Here is a 25,092-nt window from a genome sequence, read left to right on the forward strand (position 1 = left end):
GGAGCCAACGAGGAGGCACAATTTACATCCTTGGCCGTCCCTACTCGGATTTGCCGAAGGAGTCACGTCGGTCGTTAAGGTTAAGCTTTGTAGAGAACAGCGGCGTTTGTTTAACGTCCGGGGATGCTGAACTCGAAATCCCCGTTCTGAGCCGGCTACCTAAACAACCCTCCCGACCACCTCTCCTGACCTCGGTGCTTGGGACCTGGGAAAAGCAGATCTTGCCACAGACTTGTCTTGGCCCACACTCTGCCCTATCGTCATGGCCTGCTCCCACAGGTCATAACTTCCGTTCAAATCAGTACCCCCACATTTCCCACTGCAAGGGTAAATTTGAAAGTTTCTCAGGTGACTCCTTGGATGTAGCAGTACTGAGTCCTCTAACCGGAAAGAAGGAACTGATGTCCACCCTCACTTTCCAGGGGCCTCCAGGAGCCCCTAGACACTTCTGTGGTCTACTGTAGCTACCAAAAATGTAGCTGGTTATAACATGGGGAGAGCCAGAGTCGGAGGACCTGACTTCCAATTCTGACTTGGATACTAACATCACATCATTGTACCCATTTCAAACTCCCCCTCTGTAAAATGGAAAATTGGACTAGATGATCTCTTAGGACTTCAAACTGTAACCCTGTGGTTTTATTTAAAAAAAAAACAGGTAGCTTCTTGCTGGAGATTCCTGGATGGATTCCAGTCTTCCCAAGAGGTAACAAAGGAGAGGTAACCAGTTGCCCGTGCAGTAGCTCAAGAATACAGAAGAGAAACTGGCTTCACTCACTATTCCATCTTTTTCCAAGGTGGCCAACTCTATGCCTCCTCCCCAGAGAAAAGCCTAACTGCAGGTTCTAATGGACAAGAGCTCACTGTAGCTGGTCAGAAAGGCCTATAGTCATTGCTCAGCTTCCTAAGTAGGGAATACAACTAGGCCCCTTTGGGTCTTGGATAGGCTAAGAGGACAGATCTGAACATGCCTGGGTCTAAGTGAGGTGTGGGAAAATAGTGGCAGGGGGCAGCATGGTCGTGCAGTAAAGGGCTATAACTTTATTTGTATTTCCTCTTACACAAAACCATCAAAACAAGAACAGAGAAGGGCTGAAAATCCGTTCAAACCCCATGTTCTCAGGGATATTCCAGGGAGTTCTTGAGGCTGAGTGCGTAGCTTCAAATCCAGCACTAATTCCTCACCCCCTGGCCTGAGGTCTTCATAGATTGGTGGCTTCAGCCCTGCAATTAATTATAATCCCTTGCCCACCTTGATGTAAGGCAGGAAAGCAGATTGAAATGCTCCTTTCTGATGGGCAAGGGGAATCACAGCCCATAGATGTACTGCACCTTCTGTACTACAGGAGCAGAACCTGAAGCTGCTTCCAAGGCTCTGGACACTTGCACGCAGGGCTAGAGGCCAATGGTATATGAGCGGCCTGTGGGGTTATGAATAGCAGAACAGACTGGTGCTGTCACAGCCCACTCATACCACACCTTCTTGGAATTGCTGCATCGCCAGAAACGCACACAGATGGTTTGGCCTTCACGTACCGTTATGGGCTGCTGTAAGGAGAAAGACAGGGAGGTTCAGGGTGAAGCTATGAATTATACATGGCAATGTATTAAGGTAGGTGTGGAGATAAAATGATAAACATGGCAAGACTGTCCCAACCCTCATGAAAGTTATTTGAAGCCTATCAGAACACAAATAATCAAAGGTGTGGTGAGAGCTGTGAACATGTACAGAGTGCTAGAAAAACACCTATGAAAGGGAACACTAACCTAGTCTAGGAGATCAGAGAAAGTTTATCTCACAATAAAAATGTTTAAAGAAGACCTAGAAGATAGGTTAACTGTGTGAAGAGACAAGCAAAGAACTCTACAGGCAAGAGAAAGGCATGAAAGCCTGAGGTAGGAAAGAAGATAGACAATTAGAACAAAAAGAAGGTCCATAAGGCTGAAGCAGTGTAAGCAAGGGGACAGTAGCTGCAAAGGCAAGCAAACACTCGATCACATCAAGTCTTACAAGCAATGTCCCAGATTTTGACTTTTATCCTAAAGACAATGGGAAGGCATTGAAGAGTTTTAAGCAAAAAAGAGAGATAAGATCAGGCCAGGCGCGGTGGCTCACGCCTGTAATCCCAGCACTTTGGGAGGCTGAGGTGGGCGGATCATGAGGTCAGGAGATCGAGACCATCCTGGCTAACACGGTAAAACCCCGTCTCTACTAAAAATACAAGAATTAGCCGGGTGTGGTGGCTGGCACCTGTAGTCTCAGCCTCAGGGAGGCTGAGGCAGGAGAATGGCATGAACCCGGGAGGCAGAGCTTGCAGTGAGCCGAAATTGCGCCACTGCACTCCAGCCTGGGCGACAGAGCGAGACTCCGTCTCTTTAAAAAAAAAAAAAAAAGACAGCAAGAGAGATAAGATCAAATTTGAGTTTTTAAAAGATGACTCTTGCTCAAAGTAGAGAACAGACAGAAGAGTAGCCAGAGTAGATGCGGGAAAGCCAGGCAGAAGGCCACTCCAAATACTCCCAACACCTACCACTGGGATCCAAGAGCATATGAAATCAGGAGAACATGAGTCATAGTCAACTATCTTCCTGGGAGAAGGAAAGAAGCACAACACCGAAGGCAAAGGTTACTGCTTAACTACAGAGTCTTAAAAGCAGTTCCTACCTTAATAGGGAAGAGGATGGGAAACCATGAGAACATCCCAGGAGAGTGAGTCTCTGGACGGATACCTGTGTGGACAAAATAATGAAAAAACAGAGGTCTCCATGGCTGTGCCTTTTGCCTATGTTGAAGAGGGTCTCTTCTCTAATCACACAAACAAAGATCTCCATTCATTGAGCACTGGGCCCCCCATAAATCTAAATGACACATGTACATATAAGCTGCCCAGGAAGCACACCCTCATACTCTGCCATCTACTGCCATAGACACTCACTCAGAGTGATGTCCTGATAAAGCACAGTCTCAAAGTAGCCGGCAAAGCCATGTAGTACTGTGTTCACCTCCACGGGAAATTCCAAGGTGCAATAGCGGTTGTTGTCAATCATAGGATCTGTCAGGAAATAATTATGTGGGTGACAAGGGGCCAGAAGCTCTAGACAACTTGATAAAGCATGAGCAAGACCCAGGAAAGGAAGAGTAGATAAGGCAGACTAGGGACAGTAAGGGAAGAAAGCAGGAGGAAGGAAGAAGCCCGCACCCCTCTAGTCAGAGGACAGCCATAAAAGAACCTACCTCTGTTGGGATGGCTGAAGGTGAAACAGGGCTGGGGTGCAGAGAGCTGGTGGAAGTTGTGCAGCCGTACCACATAAGGCATCTCAAACTGGGCCTGTCAGAGACAGAAAGAGAGAGAGAGTGTTGGGGAAGACACACAAGAGAGAACTACTTCCCCAAGGATTAAAAAAAGTTTTACTTTAGTGCTTCCCCAATCCCTAACTTCTCCTTCACCTCTTCATCCCCAGCAGAAGAAAATAGCTGATGCAAATACAGAAAAAGAAGAGGACTAAAGAGTACCACTTCTTTCCAGAGAGAGTGGTTCTTTACCTCAGGGTCACGGTCCTTCTCCCTACAGGCTCGGACCTCATTGTACAGCTTGGAGGAAGAGATGGGAGCCAGAAAGGAAGTGTACTCCCCGGGGATGCTCACACCATCATCTGCACAGCAGGAGAGTCAAATTAGTTCCAGAGGGAGGGAAATGGTATGTCTGTACTAACTGAAGGATCAGAAGGATCAAACCTCCCATGTCAAAACCAACCAACGTTGGCATGGGCATGGAAGAAAGAGACAAATGCATGTTGTCACATTACTAAGCCAGCCTGCTTCCAACTACTGTCATGGAGGATTCCACTTCTAGGTTAATTTACAGAGTCACACAGATTAAAACTGAAAGAACCCAAGATAGTCTAATCTGGTGGTTCTTAACTTTTGTGGGGTCACAAAGTCCCACAAAAGTTCCTGATGAAAGCTAAGCTCAGGGTACATATGTCATTTATTTATTTATTTATTTATTTATTTATTTATTTGAGATGGAGTCTCGCTCTGTTGCCCAGGCTGGAGTGCAGTGGCACAATCTCAGCTCACTGCAAACTTCTCCTCCCAGGTTCAAGTGATTCTCGCGCCTCAGCCTCCCGAGTAGCTGGGATTACAGGCGTGCACCACCACGCCTGGCTAATTTTTGTATTTTTAGTAGTGATGGGGTTTCGCCATGTTGCCCAGGCTGGTCTCAAACTCCTGACCTCCCGCCTTGGCCTCCCAAAGTGCTGCGATTACAGGCATGAGCCACCGCGCCCAGCCCACTCCCTTCATTTTACAAATATGAACACTAAGGTTTGGAGAGATGACTTCATTTGCTAGGGGCACAGAGGCAGTGAAGCAGTGGCTCTCAAACTCATATGATGTGACCCAGGTCCAACCCACTTTCCCCTAAACCCTGTACCCTCCTCCCAGGTTGCTGTCTCACCCATCATCACCCTCCACCTACACCCCAACCTGGGGGCACCTTTTAGGAAGTGCTGGGCTCCATCCAGGCACTCAGGTGACAATTCATTGTCAGCAAATGAGCCCAGAAGCTCACTGACAATGATGTCTGCTTTCTCTGGAGCCACCCATTCCCTCATGTCTGATGAGACTACGGTCACTTGGCTTCCCCATTCTTCAAACTGCCAGTTCTCTAGCCTGAAACAGAGACAATAAGGTAAGGAGAGATGTTAAGGAAATTTGGCAATGAGGACTAACTTCCCAGCAAGCAGGTTGCTACTCACGTCACCACGGCATTTGGGTTTTTCTCCACAGCATACAGCTTTATCCGCCGGTCAGCCTGCTTGGCTGCCCGCAGGGAAGCGTTCACCAGGGGTCCCCGTCCTGCTCCCAGCACCATCAGTACCCTAAGAAAGAAAGGGAAGAGTCAAGCAGACTTGGCATATACAGATATAGGTATGCAAGTCCCTGAGATTGAGGGGAAAGCACTCACTGGACATTGGTATCCTTCTCCTCTTCTGGTACTCGGTCTAGCAGACATTTATAGATGGCCTGGAGGGAGGAGAGAATATCCCATGGTTGTAATCCCATCCTCCCCAGGTCATGCTGGCCCTGTGTTTTCCTCACCCTGGGCACCACACAGTACCTGCTGGTACTGAGAGTATTTGATGGGGTCCTTTTCAAACACTTCATATGTCTGAGATTCCAGATTGTCCATCAGTGGCTGATGAATGAGGAAAAGGACAAAGTTAGCCAGTTTCTGGCAAAGGACAATGCACTAAAATATCAAAAACTTTCCACTGCTTTCTGAGCTTTAGTAAGATTTGGAGGCATATATTCTCAAGAAACATTTTCCATCCCACCTTCCTCCTCTCAGTGCACTCCAGACCCACCTGAAGCGGGGACTGCAGATAGTCTTCATAGCCCTTGGCAAAGAGTTCATAGGCATTAGGTGGAGGACGGTTCTGGCTTAAGTATTCCAGGTATTGAAGGTAGGAGCAGAACTCCTTCTCTGAGTGGTGGTTGGTGCCTGTGATGATGAACTGCACCTCCAACTGTGAGAAAAGTCAGACCATCAGACACAGCCCTCAAACCAAGATTCTGGAATATTATGGTATATGGCCAAAGAGCCCTAGTGTAAAATAAGGCCCAGATCAACAGTTCTTTTTTTTTTTTTTTTTTAAAAAGATGGAGTCTCGCTCTATTGCCCAGGCTGGAGTGCAATGGCGTGATCTTGGCTCACTTGCAACCTCCACCTCCCAGGGTCAAGCAATTCTCCTGCCTCAGCCTCCCAAGTAGCTGGGACTACAGGTGCGTGCCACCATGCTTGGCTAATTTTTGTATTTTTAGTAGAGACGGGGTTTCACCATGTTGGACAGGCTGATCTCAAACTCCTGACCTCAGATGATCCATCCGCCTCAGCCTCCCAAAGTCCTGGGATTACAGGCGCGAGCCACTGCACCTGGCCCAGACCAACAGTTCTCTAGCATCTGTCCCAATACCAACAAAGGCAGCATGAGGCTTCAGTAAACTTATAAAAAGCCCCCTTGGCCGGGCGTGGTGGCCCACGCCTGTAATCCCAATACTTTGGAAGGCCGAGGCGGGTGGATCATTTGAGGTCAGGCGTTCAAGACCAGCCTGGCCAACATGATAAAACCTGTCTCTACTGAAAATACAAAAATTAGCCGGGCAGTAGTGGTGCATTCCTATAATCCCAGCTACTCAGGAGGCTAAAGCAGAAGAATCGCTTAAGCCTGGGAGGCAGAGGTTCTGGTGAGCTGAGATCGTACGGCTGCACTCCAGTCTGGGTAACAGAATGAGACCCTGTCTCAAAAAAAAAAGAAAAAAGAAAAAGCCCTCTTATGCCATAAAAGTATCAACACCCAAACAGCCTCATGGATCCTTGCTGTAACGTCCTAAATGAAACCTTCTGCAAAGTTCTCATGAGGTTTGGTTTGTTTTGAAAGGTTTCTAGGGCTACTACTGGCATTTACCTTTTTGTTCTCAAGATTCCCAACTTCACTGAAATTGCTCCCCAGAAACCAAAGAAAAAGAGTCAGCCTCACAGGAAAAAACGATCATACACAGGTAAATAAGGCAAGATGTATAGCTGGACTACATTTAGAACCCTCCTACCACTCACCTTGAGGAGCCGGAAGATGAGCCTCTGGTGCATCTTAGAAAGAACAGGAAATCCCTTCTTATTGGTCAGGAAAATGCTAGTGGGGAGAATGGCTGCTTTGATGGGCTCCCCAAGCCAGCGATCAATGACATGATTAGATGGGAGGTCAGCCCCAATTTCAAGAGCTATACGAGGCAAAAGAGAAACTGTCAACCACTGCCAAGCAAGAAACCCTTCCTTGCTCCTTTGCGCAAAATCTGTTTACTTCTTTAAGAGAAAGCCAGTCTGAGACAGAGGGGAAGTAGCAAAATTGTATACTATATATGAAATTCCTGATTCTTATTCACAGGAGGTAAGAGAAGCCACACCCATCCCAGGATTCTCATGGACTCACCCACTGCAATCCTCTTACTATAGTCACACAAAGTCCGGAAGTTGTGCCACCTGTTCAGTCAAATACAGAAAAGTACAGTCAACTAGATATGGCCGACCAATCACCACAGCTCAAGGAGACCTCCCTACAGGTTGCACCCTGTACTTCCCCTCACCCTATCCCTTGCACCCTGGTACAGCAGCAAAGGGAGACATACCACATCCACGTTTTCTCCTCCCCACTGTACTCCTCTGTGTGTGTAGTTGGTGCATTCTCAATTATATCATCTCTCAGGTCCTCTGGTGCCACCAAGGGTACCCGCATCCAGAACTGCACATGAACAGTCACCCTTTTAGAACTCTCTTTTGAACTCATTGGGTCCAGAAAGTTTCCCTCAATAAAAAAAAACTTCATCCAGACCTCGTTAATCCCTTTATATGCTTTTCCCAATTTGTAATTTTGTAAGTGAACATGTACCTTATATATAGATCCTTATGTAAATATCTGCCTTGTCTTACGTAAGTTTCCAAAATAATTACATTTACATGTTTTGAAACTCTCTTCATACCACTTTTAGATGGAGAGGTGCGCAATACTGACCTTTTTTTTTTTTTTTTTTTTGAGACAAGGTCTGGCTCTGTCACCCAGGCTGGAGTGCAGTGGTGCAATCTCAGCTAACTGCAACCTCCGCCTCACAGGTTCAAGTCATCCTCCCACCTCAGCTTCCCAAGTAGCTGGGACTACAGGCGTGTGACACCCCACCTAGCTAATTTGTGTTTTTTTGTTTTGGTTTTTATACAGACAGGGTTTCACCACGCTGCCCAAGCTGGTCTCGAACTCCTGAGCTCAGTGATCTGCCCACCTCAGCCTCCCAAAGTGCTGGGATAACAGGCATGACCCACTGTGCCCGCCAATACTGATACTTCAATTCTGCCAAACACACCCTTCACTGAATGGCTAGGCACAAGAAGGTACTTAGCACAATCTGACTACTATGATATGCAGCAGGAAAGGAGCCCCTCAGCTATACCATGGAAGAGTGATGGCCAGTGTGGATGTGGTTGGTCAAAACTCTGGCCAGGTTGGTGTTATCTTCCTGATTAAGGGGCAGCAGGAAAGCTGGAAGACCCAAATATGCACCAAAATTCAGCTCCTGTAACATGGCCTGGAACGGAGATGAAGAGGAAAAGTTTGAGCTAACAAGCAAACAGCTTTTTTTTTTTTTTTTTTTGAGACAAAGTCTCACTCTGTCACCCAGGCTGGAGTGCAGTGGCACAGTCTCCACTCACTGCAGCCTTGACCTTCCCAAGCTCAACTGATCCTCCCTCCTCAGCCTCCTGAGTAGCTGGGACCACAGGCATGCACCACCATGCCTGGCTAATTTTTGTATATTTTATAGAGATGGGGTTTCACTACGCTGCCCAGGCTGGTCTCGAAATCCCGAGCTCCAGTGATCCTACAGCCTCAGCCTCCCAAAGTGCTAGGATTATAGGTGTGCACCACAGCACCCAGCCTAATAGCTTTAATTTCATTCTATCAGTTAATTTACCAAGTTATTGGGGATGGGAGGGGACCACTCTCCCCACCCAGCTTGGTTAGAAAAATCCAGCAGAGAAGTCAAACAGTCTTACCGCCTCGGAGTTCCTGCGAATCTTCTCCACTTTTGAGTCTGGACGAATCCATGGAGAAAGCTTTCCCACAATTAGCGTATTCCAGTCTGCACTCCCCCACCCAAGAAAGACAAATACTGAATAAGGTTCAGCACTTTACTTGTTCAATTTTTAGTTTTGGGAATCAAGAGTAGAAATGAGAGACAAAGGTTTTTTCTACATAGACATGGGATAGCCTGATGCAGAATAGAGAAGCAAGGAGAAAACAAGTTATCTATATCCCAGGGACTAACAAATATATCCAAGTCAGAAAAGGAGGAGAATGAGGGCCCCGATAAAGCAGAAGTTGTTGTTGCCTCTAATAATTAAGGGGCATATGGGATGGTCCCTACCCCTTCCTGACAGCAGTAGGTCTGATCGTGTCTGGGGACCGGGCCGATTCTTAGCAGGTTCCTGAATGAACTCCCTCTTGAAACGCGGATGGAAGACAGGCATGCAGAGGAAATCAAACCTACAACCGCGACAGACCCAGAATCATGTAAAGAGAGCAGCAGTGCCAGAGAGCCAAGCAACTGGATTTAGGCTATTTTGATTTTGCACAGCCCTTTCAGCTGCCATCAGTTCAGCCTACTAGGCTGCTGAGTTCAGACCACCTTGGGGGATATCAACTCTGCTGTACTGTGCCTCAATTTCTCCCTAAAACACAGCCATGGGACATATGAGTAAGGAGAAAATGATGGATATCCACAAGTAGAATTTTTTTCTCCTCAGGTGTCACTATGTTTCCAAGACCATCACATCCAGATTTGCCCCAGTTCTGCCCATGCCTCCCCCGTCAAGATTAGCCTCTTCTCTCCCTTGCCCCCTAACACCTCCTCCCACTCCCAGACAATAATCGCGACCTCCAGGGCCCTTTAGAGTTTACCCAACAACTCTCCCAACTTTGGGACTCAGTGACCACAGGCCTCCCACAAGTTATTTTCCTCACGTTACTGGGTCCGAGGCTCCTCCCCTCCAAAGAGTAATAGTCTCTCCCCTCCTCATCCTAGCCGACCCCCTCACCCCTGCTTCTCCGGGATGACTAGTCTGCCCTTCTCCGTCCCCGAGTTCGGACCCCGCATTCCGCTCGTGGAGGTCCGGCCCTCACCCCTGCTTGGCCACAGCCCCTAGTGTGTCAGCTATTTCGGGGACGCAATTCAGGTCCCTCCCGCTGGACACGCGGCTCCCACCAGCACCCCCGACCGCCATCGCCGCCATCTTTCTCCTCGCGCTGTCCACGCCGGGATTCCTTGATACTAGTAGCCAATCACAAAGTCAAACTAGTGCCCCAGAAGGCGGGACGAGTCGCCTTAACAACCAGAGCGTCTGCCACAGCTCCCGAACAGGAGGGATGGGGAGTGGCTTTTCCTGCCAATCCGCGGGCTGCACAGTGGCGTACGGCATGGATCCACCAATCTCAGGGTCTGGTTCCTGACGAACTTCAATCTCCCAGAATGCTTAGTACATCTGCAGAACTCCGTTGAGAGACTACACCTCCCATGAAACCCTGCAGTATAACCTTGAAGTACCATCACGGAGAAAAACAATGCCATCTCGGGGCCAGTGGCGCAATGGATAACGCGTCTGACTACGGATCAGAAGATTCCAGGTTCGACTCCTGGCTGGCTCGGTGGGGCTTCTCGCAGCTTCGCTGCGTGAGCATTTTGTAATTTTCCTTTCCTTTCGCAGTTTGATGCTTTATTATCTTCACGCTTTCATTATCAGGTCCTGAGTCGGTTGGGTTATGCAGCCATGTAATGTCAGCTTTTCCCGTAACTACCCTCAAAAGTGTTTTTCTTGTGTCATTATTTACGTCCATATGAACACTGAGAAAACTGGGTTAATGGCTGGTGCTATTAAAATGAGCTTTGTCACCTTACTATGTTACATATTAAAATAAACTGCTAACTCAGCTACTACTTCCTAGTGATTCTAGGAAGTAGTGTTTTGTGTTTCAAACACAAAAGGTGTAAATAAACGCCTAAACACACACACACACCTCAAGATAGAGAAAAGGAATTCATTAATTACAGTGGGCAGCAGTCATGAAATTGGTTGGCATGGAGGCCAGAGAGAATCTACATTTTCTCATGTCATTAGCTGCTAGAGATGGAAAGGAAGGAAGCAAGGAAAGACATAGGGAGGGAAATGGGAACTCCAGAAGGCAGGGGGCCCACTGGTGTTGAGGGCTCGGCAGCAAGGATGGAGAGGAGAACATGGTACAAGAGACCCCACGCAGGCGCCGCTGGCAGAACTTAGGGACCGACTGGCAAGGAGTCCTGAGAAAGCAAAGTAGGGGGTGATGCCTAGGATTCTGTCCATGCAGTGAGCAAGAAATGCGAAAAGAGGGTTTGGGAAATCAGGGTTTGGGTTTGGTCATGCTGAATTGAACGTCTAGGGGGCGCTGTGTAATAGAAAGTTGGATGGAGGTCGCCAGAAGAAAAGAATTGAGGCCATGCGACTGAGATCACCATAGCTCGTTGGGGACAGAGCCATAGGAAATACGAAAAGGGTGTGGGGTAGGATAAGTTCTGGGGAACCCTGGGTGCAATGCAAGTGCCCCAAAAGAATGAAAGCCGGAAAACCGGCCGGGCGCGGTGGCTCACGCCTGTAATCCCAGCACTTTGGAAAGCGGAGGCGGGTGGATCTCCTGAGGTCAGGAGTTCGAGACCAGCCTGGCCAACATGAAAAACCCCCGTCTCCACTAAACGTGGTAGCAGGCGCCTGTAATCCCAGCTACTCGGCCAGCTACTCGGGAGGCTGAAGCAGGAGAACTGCTTGAACACGGCAGGCGGAGGTTGCAGTGAGCCAAGATCACGCCACTGCACTCCAGCCTGGGCAACAAGAGCAAAATAATGTCGGGGCGGGGGGAGGAGGAAAGGAAAGTCGGAAAAACCAAAGCATTTAAAAAATGCACCATGAAGGCCAGGCTGGGCACAGTGTCTCACGCCCGTAATCCCAGCACTTTGGGAGGGCGAGGCGGGCGGATCACCTGAGGTCGGGAGTTCGAGACTACCCTGACCAACATCAGGAAACCCATCTCTACTAAAAATACAAAATTTAGCCAGACGTGGTGGCGTGCGCCTGTAATACCAGCTACTCAGGAGGCTGAGGCAGGAGAATCACTTGAACCTAGGAGGTGGGAGGTGGAGGCTGCAGTGAGCCTAGATCATGCCATTGTACTCCAGCCTGGGCAACAGCAAGACTCCGTCTCAAAAAAAAAAAAAAAAAAAAAACCCAGCACTTTGGGAGGCCGAAGCAGGCGGATCACGAGGTCAGGTGATCAAGACCATCTTGGCTAACACAGTGAAACCCCGTCTCTACTAAAAAAAATACAAAAAAAATTAGCCAGGTGTGGTGGCAGGCGCCTGTAGTCCCAGCTACTCAGGAGGCTGAGGCAGGAGAATGACCCAGGAGGCAGAGCTTGCAGTGAGCCGAGATCGCGCCACTGCACTCCAGCCTGGGCGAGAGAGCGAGACTCCATCTCAAAAAAAAAAAAAAAAAAAAAAAAAGCTCCATGAAGCCTGAAGGGATTGGAGGTGCTTTTGTCCACTATTATCGTTACTATTTTTCTGCTCCAGGATCCCATGCAGCATATCATATGACATTTAGTTGCTATGTCTCCTTAGGCTCCTCTTGGCTATGATAGTTTCTCAGATGTTCCTTGTTTTTGATGACCTTGGTAGTTTTGAGGAGTACTGGTTAGGTATATTGTAGGATGCCCCTCTATTGGAATTTGTCTGTTTGTCTCATGATTAGACTGTGTTTTGGGAAGGAAGGTCACAGAGTTAAAGTGCTGTTTTTGCCGGGGGCAGTGGCTCAGGCCTGTAATCCCAGCACTTTAGGAGGCCGAGGCAGGCAGATCACCTGAGGTCAGGAATTCGAGACCAGCCTGGCCAACATGGTGAAACCTGTCTCTACTAAAAATACAAAAATTAGCCAGGAATGGTGGCACGCGCCTGTAATACCAGCTACTCGGAGGCTGAGGCAGGAGAACTGCTTGAAACTGGGAAGCAGAGGCTGCAGTGAGCCGAGATCACACCACTGCACTCCAGCCTGGGTGACAGAGCGAGACTCCATCTCAAAAAAAAAAAGTGCTATTTTAATCACATCATATCAAGGGTACATACTGTGAACATGATTTATGACTTAATGTTGACCTTGATCACCTGAAAAGAAGTAGTTTATCCAGTTTTTCCACTGTTAAGTGATTCTCTCCCACCCTCTCCCCGGCCCCAACTTTCCATACTGTATTCATTGGAAGGAAGTCACTATGCTCCCCCTCCTTAGAGTTGGAGTATCTACAGAATTTATTTGGAATTCTTCCCTCCAGGTCTTTCCAATAAATGGTTGTTCTCAGCAAGTGGGTGAGTGCTCCACCAGCATTTTATTTATTTATATTTTATTTCATTTTTCATTTTATTTTGAGACAGAGTCTTGCTCTGTCGCCCAGGCTGGCGTGCAGTGGCATGATCTCAACTCACTGCAACCTCCACCTCCCGGGTTCAAGCAATTCTCCTGCCTCAGCCTCCCAAGTAGCTGGGACCACAGGTGTGCACCACCATGCCTGGCTAATTTTTGTATTTTTAGTAGAGACGGGGTTTCACCATGTTGGCCAGGCTGGTTTCAAACTCCTGACCTCACGTGATTCACCCACCTCGGCCTCCCAAAGTGCTGGGATTACAGGTGTGAGTCATGACGCCCCGCTTTCACTGGCATTTTAAGAGGTAAAAGAAAGAGTTGTTGAGGAGGTCTGCTTGTTCTCTGCCCTAGTGGTGCCCAGCCAAACTCTACATTCACAGAAGACTTGTTAGATGTTTTTTCTTCTTTAGAAGCTAATTGTCCTCCTGATGTCAAGCAGGTAGCTGCTCTGTTGGTTGTTAACTAACCCGTCATGGGTGACAGGGAGAGAGGACAATCTATAAAACAATAATGTCAGTTTTGCCATCAGTTAAAGTAATTTTCTAAAGGATTCATGTAAAAAGAACCTAGAATTTCTGACTGACCCTAAAGTAAGTTTACATGGGCTGAATTTCTTTGGTCTGTGTTGTCTTTGTCTTTTCATTCCAAATGGCCTCGGCATTGTGGCTAGCATCATGCTGAACAGTTCTCAGTAACTCCATACCACGTTGCTCTCAGCCTTTTCTATAGCACTTTCCTGTGCCATAAAACACAGCATGTAACCGTGGGTCTGTCTACATGAGTTGTAGAGGAGCAAGAAGGGAAGGAATGAAGAGAAATAGAGCGCCTTGAACAGGTCCTGTCCCTAGGCGTTAAGTCAAAGTTGGTGAAGTCTACATTATGTTCTGCTTTGCTCTGCTCTGCATGCTGAGTTTTTGGGCCCAGAAGTGTGTGAATCACTGTTATACTATGGGACTTTTGCCTTGGCTGAGATGAAGATAGGGAAATGGTGGGACAGAAGGGCAAATACCCTGGGTGAGAAATAATGTTACTTTCTCCAACAGGAGCCAATGACCAATAGGCCGGAGCACTGGAGACTTTCTGGAAGAAAGAGGTACCCACTCCCAGATAATGCTCCCACTTATCCCCCTGGCTTTCCTCGCTTTCAGGCCCAATTCTTCCACCTTATCTTGTTCTTTTGTCCTTGTTTAAACACCTCTAGCCCATTGAAAACCTCTTGGCATCTTCTACTGTGCTCCCCTCCTCCCTCAGCGCTTGCCTCCCTCCCCAGGCCCACCTTCACTCATCTCTGTGCCTGCCCAGCCAGCCACACTCTTCAACACCAAAATAATGGCCTGTTTGACCCTCCTACTGCTCCAAATTGCTTTTTCACAATCAAGGCTGTCCTCCAGCTATGAAAGTGGCAGAGTTACTGAGGCAAAATAATCTGTGCAGATTTGCATTCTCTTTTTTGTCATTTCTATTATACAGTGTTTATCTGTCAAAATGAATAGAAAGCAGGAACTGTTCTGAACATAGAAAAAGATGGAAAACTACCCAATTTATTTATGAAGACAGAACACATCTAATATCAAAACCTGTCAGAAATAACACTCCCAAAAAAGCTATAGACACTTACTTATGGATATAAATGTTAGATTCCTAAAATATTTAAGATTAATAAATAAAACGTTAACAGTATGTTAATATAGTAATTATATAATACAACCAATTAGGGTTTATACCAATAATTAACACAAAGGTATTAGGAAATTTCTTTATAGAATAGGTCAAAAATAAACCAAACAAAAAATATTTGACGGTTGTTAATTGTCAAGGAAGAGAACACAGTATGTTAACTGCATTTTCTATAAATATTCTTTTTTTTTTTTTTGAGACAGTCTCACTCTGTCGCCCAGGCTGAAGTGCAGTGGCGCGATCTCGGCTCACTGAAACCTCCATCTCCTGGGTTCAAGCAATTCTCCTGCCTCAGCCTCCCGAGTAGCTGGGACTACAGGCGTGTGCCACCATGCCCGGCTAATTTTTTTTGTATTTTTATTACAGACAGGGTTTCATCGTATTGGCCAGACTGATCTCAAACTCCTGACCTCATGATCCGCCCACCTTGGCCTCCCAAAATGCTGAGATTAGAGGCGTGAGCCACCGCACTTGGCCATAAATATTCTTAATAGTTTTGATATTCATCATATATGTGTATATATAAGATCAACAACTTATGTCAAGATGAAATGAGCTGCCCTGCATGGTTGTAAGTGCCCGTAGTCCCAGATACTCAGGAGACTGAGATGGGAGGATCCCTTGAGCCCAGGAGCTTTGCCCGTAGTCCCAGATACTCAGGAGACTGAGATGGGAGGATCCCTTGAGCCCAGGAGCTTGAGGTCAGCCTGGGCAACACGATGAGACCTTTTCTTAAAAAAAAAAAAAAGATGCAAGAATATCTAGTCTCATCACTGAGTTATTTAATATTATTCTGAAAAATCCAATATAATAAGATTGGAAATAGAAAAAAAGGGGTTACAACTTTTAGGAAGGGAGAGGTAAATTTATCATTATTTGTAGATAATATGATTGTACACATAGAAAATGCATAAGAATCCATTTTAAAATGATGAGAATTAATACTAGAATGCAGAGAAATAACTTGATGTAAGACAAGTATAAAATAAATCTGTAGCTTCTCATATACTAAGATTAACCAGTTAGAAGACATTATTGATTTTTTAAAATCCCAATAATATGATAGTTAAGAGTATGGCCTGCTAAACCAGATAGCAAGATGTTAAAGCCCTGTTCATTCATTTACTAGGACTGTGAACCTAACCCTTCTGGCCTCAGTTTTCTCATCCACAAAATGGGAATGTAAATAATAGCTCTTATAAAGTCATTATGAGTATTAAATTAGTTAACATAGTAAAGCATTTAGAAGCTACCCTGCACATAGTAAACCTTCAATACATATTGGCTATTGTGATTATTATTTTCCCCATTCACAGTGGTAACAGTAACACTACTATAAAATATTTATCTTTACTGAAAAATGTGAGAAACTGACATGAAGAAAATTATAGGCTGGTTACAGTGGCTTATGCTTGTAATCCCAACACTTTGGGAGGCCGAGGCAGGAGGATTGCTTGAGCCTAGGAGTTCAAGGCCAGCCTAGGCAACATAACAATACCCCATCTCTACAAAAAATTTTTAAAAATTAGCTGGGCGTCAGCCTGGCCAACATGGTGAAACCCCGTCTCTACTGAAAATACAAAAATTAGCTGGGTGTGGTGGCACATGCCTGTAATCCCAGCTACTCGGGAGGCTGAGGCGAGAGAATCCCTTGAACCTTGGAGGCAGAGATTACCATGAGCCGAGATTGTGCCGCTGCACTCCAGTCTGGGCGACAGAGTGAGACCCTGTCTCAAAAAAAAAATTAGCAGCCGGGCACGGTGGCTTGTAATCCCAGCACTTTGGGAGGCCGAGGCGGGTGGATCACCTGAGGTGAGGAGTTCGAGACCAGCCTGGCCGACATGGTGAAAGCCTATGTCTACTGAAAATACAAAAATTAGCTGGGCGTGGTGGCAGGCACCTATAATCCCAGCTACTCAGGAGGCTGAGGCAGGATAATTGCTTGAAGCTGGTAGGCGGAGGTTGCAGTGGGCCAAGATCGGGCCATTGTTCTCCAGCCTGGGCAACAAGAGCAAAACTCCATCTGAAAAAAAAAAAATGACCTGGGCATTGTGGCACACACCTGTAGTCCCAGCTACCCAAGAGGCTGAGGTGGGAGGATTGCTTGAGCCCAGGAAGTTGAGTCTGCCGTGAGCTGTGATCAAACCACTGCACTCCAGCCTGAGTGACAGAGCAAGACCCTATCAAAAAGGAAAAAAAAAATTGCTGCAAGATAAAATAGAAGACTAAAAAAAAAAATGGAGAAACAAGCCATAATCTTAGAAAATAATGAATCTTATAAAGATGTAAATTCTTACCAAATTAATTTCTCAATTTCTCACTTTTACAACATTCAATTATGATTCTTTTTTTTTTTGTTTTTTGAGACGGAGTCTCACTCTGTCACCCAGGCTGGAGTGCAGTGGCACGATCTCAGCTCACTGCAAGCTCCGCCTCCCAGGTTCATGCCATTCTCCTGCCTCAGCCTTCCAAGTAGCTGGGACTACAGGCGCCCGCCACCATGCCCGGCTAATTTTTTGTATTTTTAGTAGAGACGGGGTTTCACCGTGTTAGCCACGGTGGTCTCAATCTCCTGACCTCGTGATCCACCCGCCTCGGCCTCCCAAAGTGGGGGGATTACAGGCGTGAGCCACTGCGCCCGGCCCATTCAATCACAATTCTAATGGAATCTTTTGTTACTTGATACAATAATTCTACTGTTAATCTGCAATAAAAATCAGACAAGAAAAGCAAGGAAAACTCAAAAAGAGAGGAGAAAGAGGCCAGGGAGTGGTGGCTTTTTTTTTTTTTTTTTTTTTTTTTGAGACACCTCTGCCTCTCAGGCTCAAGTGATTCTCCTGCTTCAGCCTCCCAAGCAGCTGGGATTACAGGTGCACGCCACTACTGCCCAACTAATTTTTGTGTTTTCAGTAGAGACGGGGTTTCACCATGTTGGCCAGGTTGGTCTTGAACTCCAGACCTCAAATGATCCACCCACCTCAGCCTCCCAAAGTGCTGGGATTACAGGCGTGAGCCACCACACCCGGCCTCAATGAAATCTTCAGCAGCCATTAAAATCAGTGTTGTCAAAGAAAATGTAGTAACATGGAGAAAGGCTTATGACATGCCATTAAGAGACACACATTACAAATTTTACACACAGAATGACCTCAACTATGTGGAAAAATTGTATTTTCCAAATGTTCTGTATAAGCGTGTTTATATTACACGTAAAATATTTTTTAAAATACATATAAAACCTGTTACCTTGGCCGGGCACGGTGGCTCACGCCTGTAATCCCACCACTTTGGCAGGCTGAGGCAGGCAGATCACCTGAGGTCAGGAGTTCAAGACCAGCTTGGCCATGGTGAAACCCCGTCTCTACTAAAAATACAAAAAATTAGCCAGGCATGGTGGTGTATGCCTGTAATCACAGCTACTTGGGAGGCTGATGCAGGAGAATCACTTGAACCCGGGAGGCGGAGGTTGCAGTGAGCCGAGATCGCGCTATTGCACTCTGGCCTGGGCAACAAGAGTGAAACTCTGTCTCAAAAAAAAAAATAAAAATAAAAATAAAAATAAATAAACCTGTTACCTCTCCCTGATCTTTGTGCTTATGTCCTTTCTTTTGAAGGTCTAGCCAAGGCCTCCCTCCTTCTCTATAGGCTTGTGTAGCTATCCAGTCTTCAGCAATCATTCTTGCCTCATAACAATAACATGATAGTCCTAGCCAGGCTAATATTTATTTATTTATTTATTTTTGTGAGATGGAGTCTCACTCTGTCACCCAGGCTGGAGTGCAGTGGCACAATCATGTCCCACTGCAAGCTCCACCTCCCGGGTTCAAGCAATTCTCTGCCTCAGCCTCCCAAGTAGCTGGGATTGCAGGTGCCCGCCACCATGCCTGGCTAATTTTTGTATTTTTAGTTGAGACGGGATTTCACCATCTTGGCTAGGCTGGTCTTGAACTCCTGACCTCGTGGTCCACCTACCTCGGCCTCCCAAAGTGCTGGGATTATAGGCATGAGCCACCATACCCTGCCCAGGCTAATATTAATTAAGCTCTACCACATGCCAGGCACTTTAAATATATTATCTCAAAAGGCTGGGCGCAGTGGGTCATACCTGTAATCCCAGCACTTTGGGAGGACAAGGTCAGCAGATCACTTGATGTCAGGAGTTCAAGAACAGCTTGGCCAATATAGTAAAACCCCATCTCTACTAAAAACACAAAAAAATTAGCTGAGCCTGGTGGTGCACTTATAATTGTAGTTACTTGGGAGGCTGAGGCAGGAGAATCCCTTGAACCCAGGAGGCGGAGGTTGTGGTGAGCCAAGATAGCGCCATTGCACTCCAGCCTGGGCAACAAGAGCGAAACTCCTTCTCAAAAAAAAAAAAAAAAGAAAAGAAAGAAACAAATATTTTAAAATTTTCTCAGCCTGTTGCAGTGGCTTACCCCTGTGATCCTAACACTTTTGGGAGGCAGAGGTGGGAGGACTGCTTGAGCCCAGGAGCTCCAGACTAACCTGAGCAACAGAGTGAGACCACGTCTCCGCAAAACAAAACAAAACAAAAACCCAGCATGGTGGCACGTGCCTGTAGTCCTAGCTACTAGGGAGGCTGTGGTGGGAGGATCCTTTGAGCCAAGGAGGTTGAGGCTGCAGCTGCACTCCAGCCTGGTTGACAGAGTAAGACCCTGTCTCCCAGAAAAAGAAAACAAACAAACAAAAAAACTGGGCAAAGGACATGAACAGACACTTCTCTAAAGAAGACATAGATGTTGCCAACAAATATATGAAAAAATGTTCAATATTACTAATCATTAGAGAAAGGCAAATCAAAACCGCAATAAGATACCATCTCACACCAGTCAGAATGGCTATTATTAAAAAGTCATGCTGGGCGCAGTGGCTCACACCTGTAATCCCAGCACTTTGGGAGGCCGAGACGGGTGGATCACGAGGTCAGATCGAGACCATCCTGGCTAACACAGTGAAACCCTGCCTCTACTAAAAATACAAAAAATTAGCCGGGCGCAGTGGCGGGTACCTGTAGTCCCAGCTACTCGGGAGGCTGAGGCAGGAGAATGGCGTGAACCCGGTAGGCGGAGCTTGCAGTGAGCCGAGATCGTGCCACTGCACTATAGCCTGGGCGACAGAGCAAAACTCTGTCTCAAAAAAAAAAAAAAAATGAAAATGAAAAAGTCATGGCTGGGCTGGGCATGGTGGCTCATGCCTGTAATCTCAGCACTTTGGGAAGCCAAGACGGGTGGATCACCTGAGGTCAGGAGTTCGAGACCAGCCTGACCGACATGGTGAAACCCCGTCTCTACTAAAGATACAAAAAAATTAGCTGGGCGTGGTGGCAGGCGCCTGTAATCCCAGCTACTCGGGAGGCTGAGGCAGGAGAATCGCTTGAACCCAGGGGGTGGAGGTTGCAGTGAGCCGAGATCATGCCACTGTATTCCAGCCTGGGTGACAGAGCAAGACTCCGTCTCAAAAAAAAAAAGAAAGAAAGAAAGAAAAATAAATTAATGTGAGAATAGAAAACAAAACACCACTAGTTCTCACTTATAAGTGAGAGCTAAACATTGAGCACACACGGACATAAAGATGGAAATAGACACTGGGGACTGCTAGAAGGGGAAGGGAGGGAGGGGGGCAACGGTTGAAAAACTGCCTATCAGGTACTATGCTCACTAACTGGGTGACGGGATCATTCATACACTAAACCTCAGTGACACACAGTTTACTCATGTAACAAACTTGCACATGTACCCCCTGAGCCTAAAATGAAAGTTGGAAAAAAAAAAAAAACTGTAGCATTACTTCTGCTTGTTTTCAGCCTGCTGGCCTGCCCTACAGATTTTAGACTTGCCAGCTCCCATAATCACATGAGCCAATGAGCCAATTCTTTAAAATAAATCATATATAGATCTTTTTTTTTTTTTTGAGACACAGTCTGACTCTGTTGCCCAGTCTGGAGTGCAGTGGTGTGATCTCGGCTCACTGCAACCTCTGCCTCTAGGATTCAAGCAATTCTCCTGCCTCAGCCTCCCGAGTAGCTGGGACTATAGGCGCGAGCCACCATGCCCGGCTAATTTTTGTATTTTTAGTAGAGACAGGGTTTCGCCATGTGGGCCAGGATGGTCTCAAACTCCTGACCTCAGGTGATCCACCTGCCTCGGCCTCCCAAAGTGCTGGGATTACAGGCATAAGCTACAGCGCCCAGCCAACCTTACTCTTTAGATAACCCTTTTCTAAATCCTAGGCAGGTCATTTGCTGTTGGTTACACATTATTTAGCCAGGCTTGGTAAATTTAGGACTCTCCAAACTTCAGTTGTTTTTTCCTGAGACCAGAAGTTAGCCACTTTGGCTGGACCTCAGCAACTCAAAAACAAACCATCTTTTAGGGTAAATTATTTCTTTTTTTTTTTTTTTTTTTTTTGAGACGGAGTCTCGCTCTGTCGCCCAGGCTGGAGTGCAGTGGCGCGATCTCGGCTCACTGCAAGCTCCGCCTCCCGGGTTCACGCCATTCTCCTGCCTCAGCCTCCCGAGTAGCTGGGACTACAGGCGCCCGCTACCACGCCCGGCTAATTTTTTGTATTTTTAGTAGAGACGGGGTTTCACCGTGTTAGCCAGGATGGTCTCGATCTCCTGACCTCGTGATCCGCCCGCCTCGGCCTCCCAAAGTGCTGGGATTACAGGCGTGAGCCACCGCGCCCGGCCCAGGGTAAATTATTTCTACACATTGTTTAGTCCATTGTAAATTCACTCATATTTTTGCTGTCTCAAGGGATAAGGAAGCCTGCTAGTTCCTTTAACAAAACCTAGTCCAGGTCCTTCAAGATGGATAATATGGAGAGATTCTTTTTTTTTTCTTTTCGAAAGAGAGTCTTGCTTTGTCGCCCAGGATGGAGTGTAGTGGCCCCATCTCACTTCGCCTTACTGCAGCCTCCACCTCCCAGGTTCAAGCTATTATAATGCCTCAGCCTCCCAATTACAGGTGCACACCACCACACCTGGCTAATTTTGTATTTTTCAGTAGAGACCTGGTTTCACCATGTTGGCCAGGCTGGTCTCAAACTCCTCACCTCAAGTGATCCGCCTGCCTCAGCCTCCCCTCCAAAAATTGCCGGGATTACAGGCGTAAGCCACCGCGCCCAGCCAATATGGAGAGATTCTTTATAGGGTGAGGGGCACCCTTCTCCTTTGGAGATGCCAAAGCTGGCCCTTAGGGGGCGCTGGGTCTCCTGTTTGTGGTGGCCCAGGAAGAATGCAGTCACTCCCCAGGACACCTCCATATTCACCTTTCACTGAAAATATTCAGGGAACAGATTTTGTTTATCCAAGAGTCCCAGAGTTGATCCTATTCCAAGTTCTGAAGGTGATTTCCTTTGCCTCTCATTACAAGGGAAGAATCTATAAGACTTATCAGATGTGGTAAGAGGCAAGTAAAGAGAGGTTCGACTGTGAAAGAACGAAGGGAGGCAGTAAATGCAAATCTTTTCTAAGCAGTGTGAGGGAAAGAGAGCAGCTAAGGTCCAAGATGCTAACCCTCAACTGTCACTTTCTTTTTTTTTGAGAAGGAGTCTCGCTCTGTTGCCAGGCCTGGAGTGCAGTGGCGCGATCTCGGCTCACTGCAACCTCTGCCTCCCGGATTCAAGTGATTCTCCTGCCTCAGCCTCCCGAGTAGCTGGGACTACAGGTGTGCACCACCACGCCTGGCTAATTTTTGTATTTTTAGTAGAGACGGGGTTTTGCCATGTTGGCCAGGATGGTCCCAATCTCTTGACCTCATGATCCACCTGCCTCAGCCTCCCAAAGTGCTGGGATTACAGGCGTGAGCCATGGCGCCCGGCCCCTCAGCTGTCACTTTCATGCAGACCCTTCTACTTGTCCTCCAAAGCTCCTTCCCATATTTGCCACAATAGAGAGCAGCATGTATGAAGGGCACCTCCAACAAATCTTCCACCTCCAGTCAATGTGCAGAATGAATGAACCAAGAGAAACAGCTGTAGTGCTCCCTCAGGCCGCAGTGGACATGATTTTTGTTCCTTTTCCCCTACGAAGGAACTGTTTTGAAAGTCTTTTTTTCTACCAGACTACATTCATAAGCTCAATCAGTAGTTTATTTTTTTCTGGTCGGGCGCAGTGGCTCATGCCTGTAATCCCAGCACTTCGAGAGGCCGAGGACAGGCGTGTCACCTGAAGTCAGGAGTTCGAAACCAGCCTGGCCAACGTGGCAAAACCCTGTCTCTACTAAAAATACAAAAATTAGCTGTATGTGGTGGCACGCGCCTGTAATCCCAGTTACTCGGGAGGCTGAGGCAAGAGAATCGCTTGAACCTGGGAGGCGGAGGTTGCAGTGAGCCGAGATCATGCCACTGCACCCAGCCTGGGCAAGAGTCAGACTCTGTCTCCAAAAAAAAAAAAAAAAAGTTTATTTTTCCCATAAAATAACTAATATACTGATTTACTGTAATACCAGCAGAAAGCAAAGGCACCTGAGCAAGATATATGTGCAATGACATCCAACGAAGCATTTTTGTAACAGGGCAAGAAGGAAACAACCTTAATATCGTGAAGGGAAGGGTTAAATGATAATACAGCCATACTCTAATAATAATATTAGCCACATTTTAAAAACTTTTTCTTTCTTGATTTGATTTTTAGAGACAAGGTCTTGCTCTGTCACCTGGGCTGGAGTACCTTGGCACAATCATAGTTCACTGCAGCCTCTAACTACTAGGCTCAGCCTCCTGAGTAGCTAGGGCTATCAGAGCACCACCATGCCCAGCTAATATTAGCTAATATTTATGTACATATGGTTGCATATTTATAGAAACAGATCTGACACACAGTGATCTACACACCAAATCACTCTGGTTACTCTGGGGAGGTGGATTGGAGTAATAGGGTATTTGTGTGGGGGGTGTCTGAGGGTGCATGGTTCAATCTTTTACTTTTTACTGTATATAATTCTGTTCTGAGTATTTTTACAAAGCATGTGCTCTAGTTGTTTTTTGTTTGTTTGTTTGTTTGTTTGTTTTTTAAGATGGAGTTTCGCTCTTGTTGCCCAGGCTGGAGTGCAATGGCGCGATCTCGGCTCACCGCAACTTCTGCCTCCTGGGTTCAAGCGATTCTCCTGCCTCAGCCTCCCTAGAAGCTGGGATTACAGGCATGTGCCACCACGCCCGGCTAATTTTGTATTTTCAGTAGAGACGGGGTTTCTCCATGTTGCTCAGGCTGGTCTCAAACTCCCAACCTCAGGTGATCCACCCGCCTCGGCCTCCCAAAGTGCTGGGATTACAGGCGTGAGCCACCACGCCCAGCCTGCATGTGCTCTAGTTTTAAGCCAATGAAGATTTTTTAAAAAATAGTTTGGGCCAGGCGCAGTGGCTCACACCTGTAATCCCACCACTTTGGTAGGCTGAGGCGGGCGGATCACGAGGTCAGGCGATCGAGACCATCCTGGCTAACACGGTGAAACCCCGTCTCTACTAAAAATACAAAAAATTAGCCGGGCGTGGTGGTGGGCGCCTATAGTCCCAGCTACTTGGGAGGTTGAGACAGGAGAAGGGCATGAACCCAGGAGGCGGAGGTTGCAGTGAACTGAGATCGGGCCACTGCCCTCCAGCCCAGGTGACAGAGCAAGACTCCGTCTCAAAAAAAAAAAAAAAAAAGTTTGTGCAGGGCCGGGCGCAGTGGTGGCTCACGCCTGTTATCCCAGCACTTTGGGAGGCTGAGGCAGGTGGATCACCTGAAGTCGGGAGTTCGAGACCAGCCTGACCAACATGGAGAAACCCTATCTCTAATAAAAATACAAAATTAGCTGGGTGTGGTGGCGCATGCTGTAATCCTAGCTACTTGGGAGGCTGAGGCAGGAGAATCACTTGAACCCAGGAGGCAGAGATTGCAATAAACCAAGATCGCGCCATTGCACGATCCAGCCTGGGCAACAAGAGCGAAACTCCATCTCAAAAAAAAAAAAAAAAAAAAAAAAGTGTGTGAACTGTCGCAAGCAAATGTTCCATTTTCTTTTCTTTTTTTTTTTTTTTTTTTTGAGACAGAGTCTCACTCTGTAGCCCAAGCTAGAGTGAAGTGGCACGATCTTGGCTCACTGCAACCTCCACCTCCGGGGCTCAAGCAATTCTCGTGCCTCAGCCTCCTGTGTAGCTGGGACTACAGGCACGCATCACCACACCCAGCTAATTTTTTTATTTTAGTAGAGATGGGGTTTCACCATGTTGCCCAGGGTGGTCTCTAACTATCGAGCTCAGGCGATCTGCCCACCTCGGCCTCCCAAAATGCTGGGATTACAGGCATGAGCCACTGTGCCCAGCCCATTTTCTTTAGGCTTTTTAAGAATACAAGAAATAGCTCACTCTC

The 25,092-nt window shown here is 46.9% G+C and overlaps 1 protein-coding gene, 1 long non-coding RNA gene and 1 other non-coding gene across 8 annotated transcripts in view; 2 read left to right on the top strand and 1 right to left on the bottom strand.

Moving 5' to 3' along the window:
- Positions 1-1,018: 1,018 nt before the first annotated feature.
- PRMT5 (protein arginine methyltransferase 5) lies at positions 1,019-9,860 on the bottom strand. 6 transcript variants are annotated; one of them, XR_609986.4, is made up of 18 exons: positions 9,730-9,860; positions 8,975-9,093; positions 8,604-8,689; positions 8,003-8,137; positions 7,190-7,302; positions 6,994-7,043; positions 6,621-6,784; positions 5,371-5,532; positions 5,124-5,201; positions 4,971-5,029; positions 4,762-4,884; positions 4,500-4,675; positions 3,545-3,654; positions 3,236-3,329; positions 2,937-3,053; positions 2,666-2,730; positions 1,333-1,548; positions 1,019-1,224 (listed from the first exon to the last, which is right to left on the bottom strand). XR_609986.4 is itself a non-coding variant. In XM_003808104.5 (17 exons), exons 1-17 carry the CDS (start codon positions 9,837-9,839, stop codon positions 1,396-1,398), a joined length of 1,914 nt encoding a protein of 637 aa, XP_003808152.1. In that variant the 5' UTR covers positions 9,840-9,860; the 3' UTR covers positions 1,019-1,395. The 6 variants fall into 6 exon arrangements, 4 of the variants coding, with proteins under 4 accessions (XP_003808152.1, XP_003808153.1, XP_034793174.1 ...); XR_008620815.2 differs by having other exon boundaries at positions 9,645-9,778; XM_003808104.5 differs by having other exon boundaries at positions 1,019-1,548.
- The window catches only part of LOC130540813 (uncharacterized), a 30,812-nt gene continuing 14,748 nt past the window's right edge, over positions 9,029-25,092 (top strand). Inside the window, exons 1-2 of the long non-coding RNA XR_008954815.2 lie at positions 9,029-10,230; positions 14,087-14,136. This is a non-coding gene — a long non-coding RNA (uncharacterized LOC130540813). The remainder of the gene's footprint in view (positions 10,231-14,086; positions 14,137-25,092) is intronic.
- On the top strand, positions 10,179-10,251 carry TRNAR-ACG (transfer RNA arginine (anticodon ACG)). The gene has a single exon. It is a non-coding gene; the product is annotated as a tRNA-Arg (tRNA).

Source organism: Pan paniscus, chromosome 15, assembly GCF_029289425.2.
Source record: "Pan paniscus chromosome 15, NHGRI_mPanPan1-v2.0_pri, whole genome shotgun sequence".
Classification (NCBI taxonomy): Eukaryota; Metazoa; Chordata; class Mammalia; order Primates; family Hominidae; genus Pan; species Pan paniscus.

Bases quoted from the DNA above. Each gene is read 5' to 3' on its own strand.
- PRMT5 (XM_003808104.5), bottom strand. From the start codon at position 9,839: ATGGCGGCGATGGCGGTCGGGGGTGCTGGTGGGAGCCGCGTGTCCAGC. The intron at 9,094-9,729 runs GTGAGGGCCGGA...TCGCGGTTGTAG, and splicing joins GGGGCTGTGGCCAAGCAGGG to GTTTGATTTCCTCTGCATGC. The intron at 4,676-4,761 runs GTGAGTAGCAAC...TCTCTGTTTCAG, and splicing joins AACCCAAATGCCGTGGTGAC to GCTAGAGAACTGGCAGTTTG.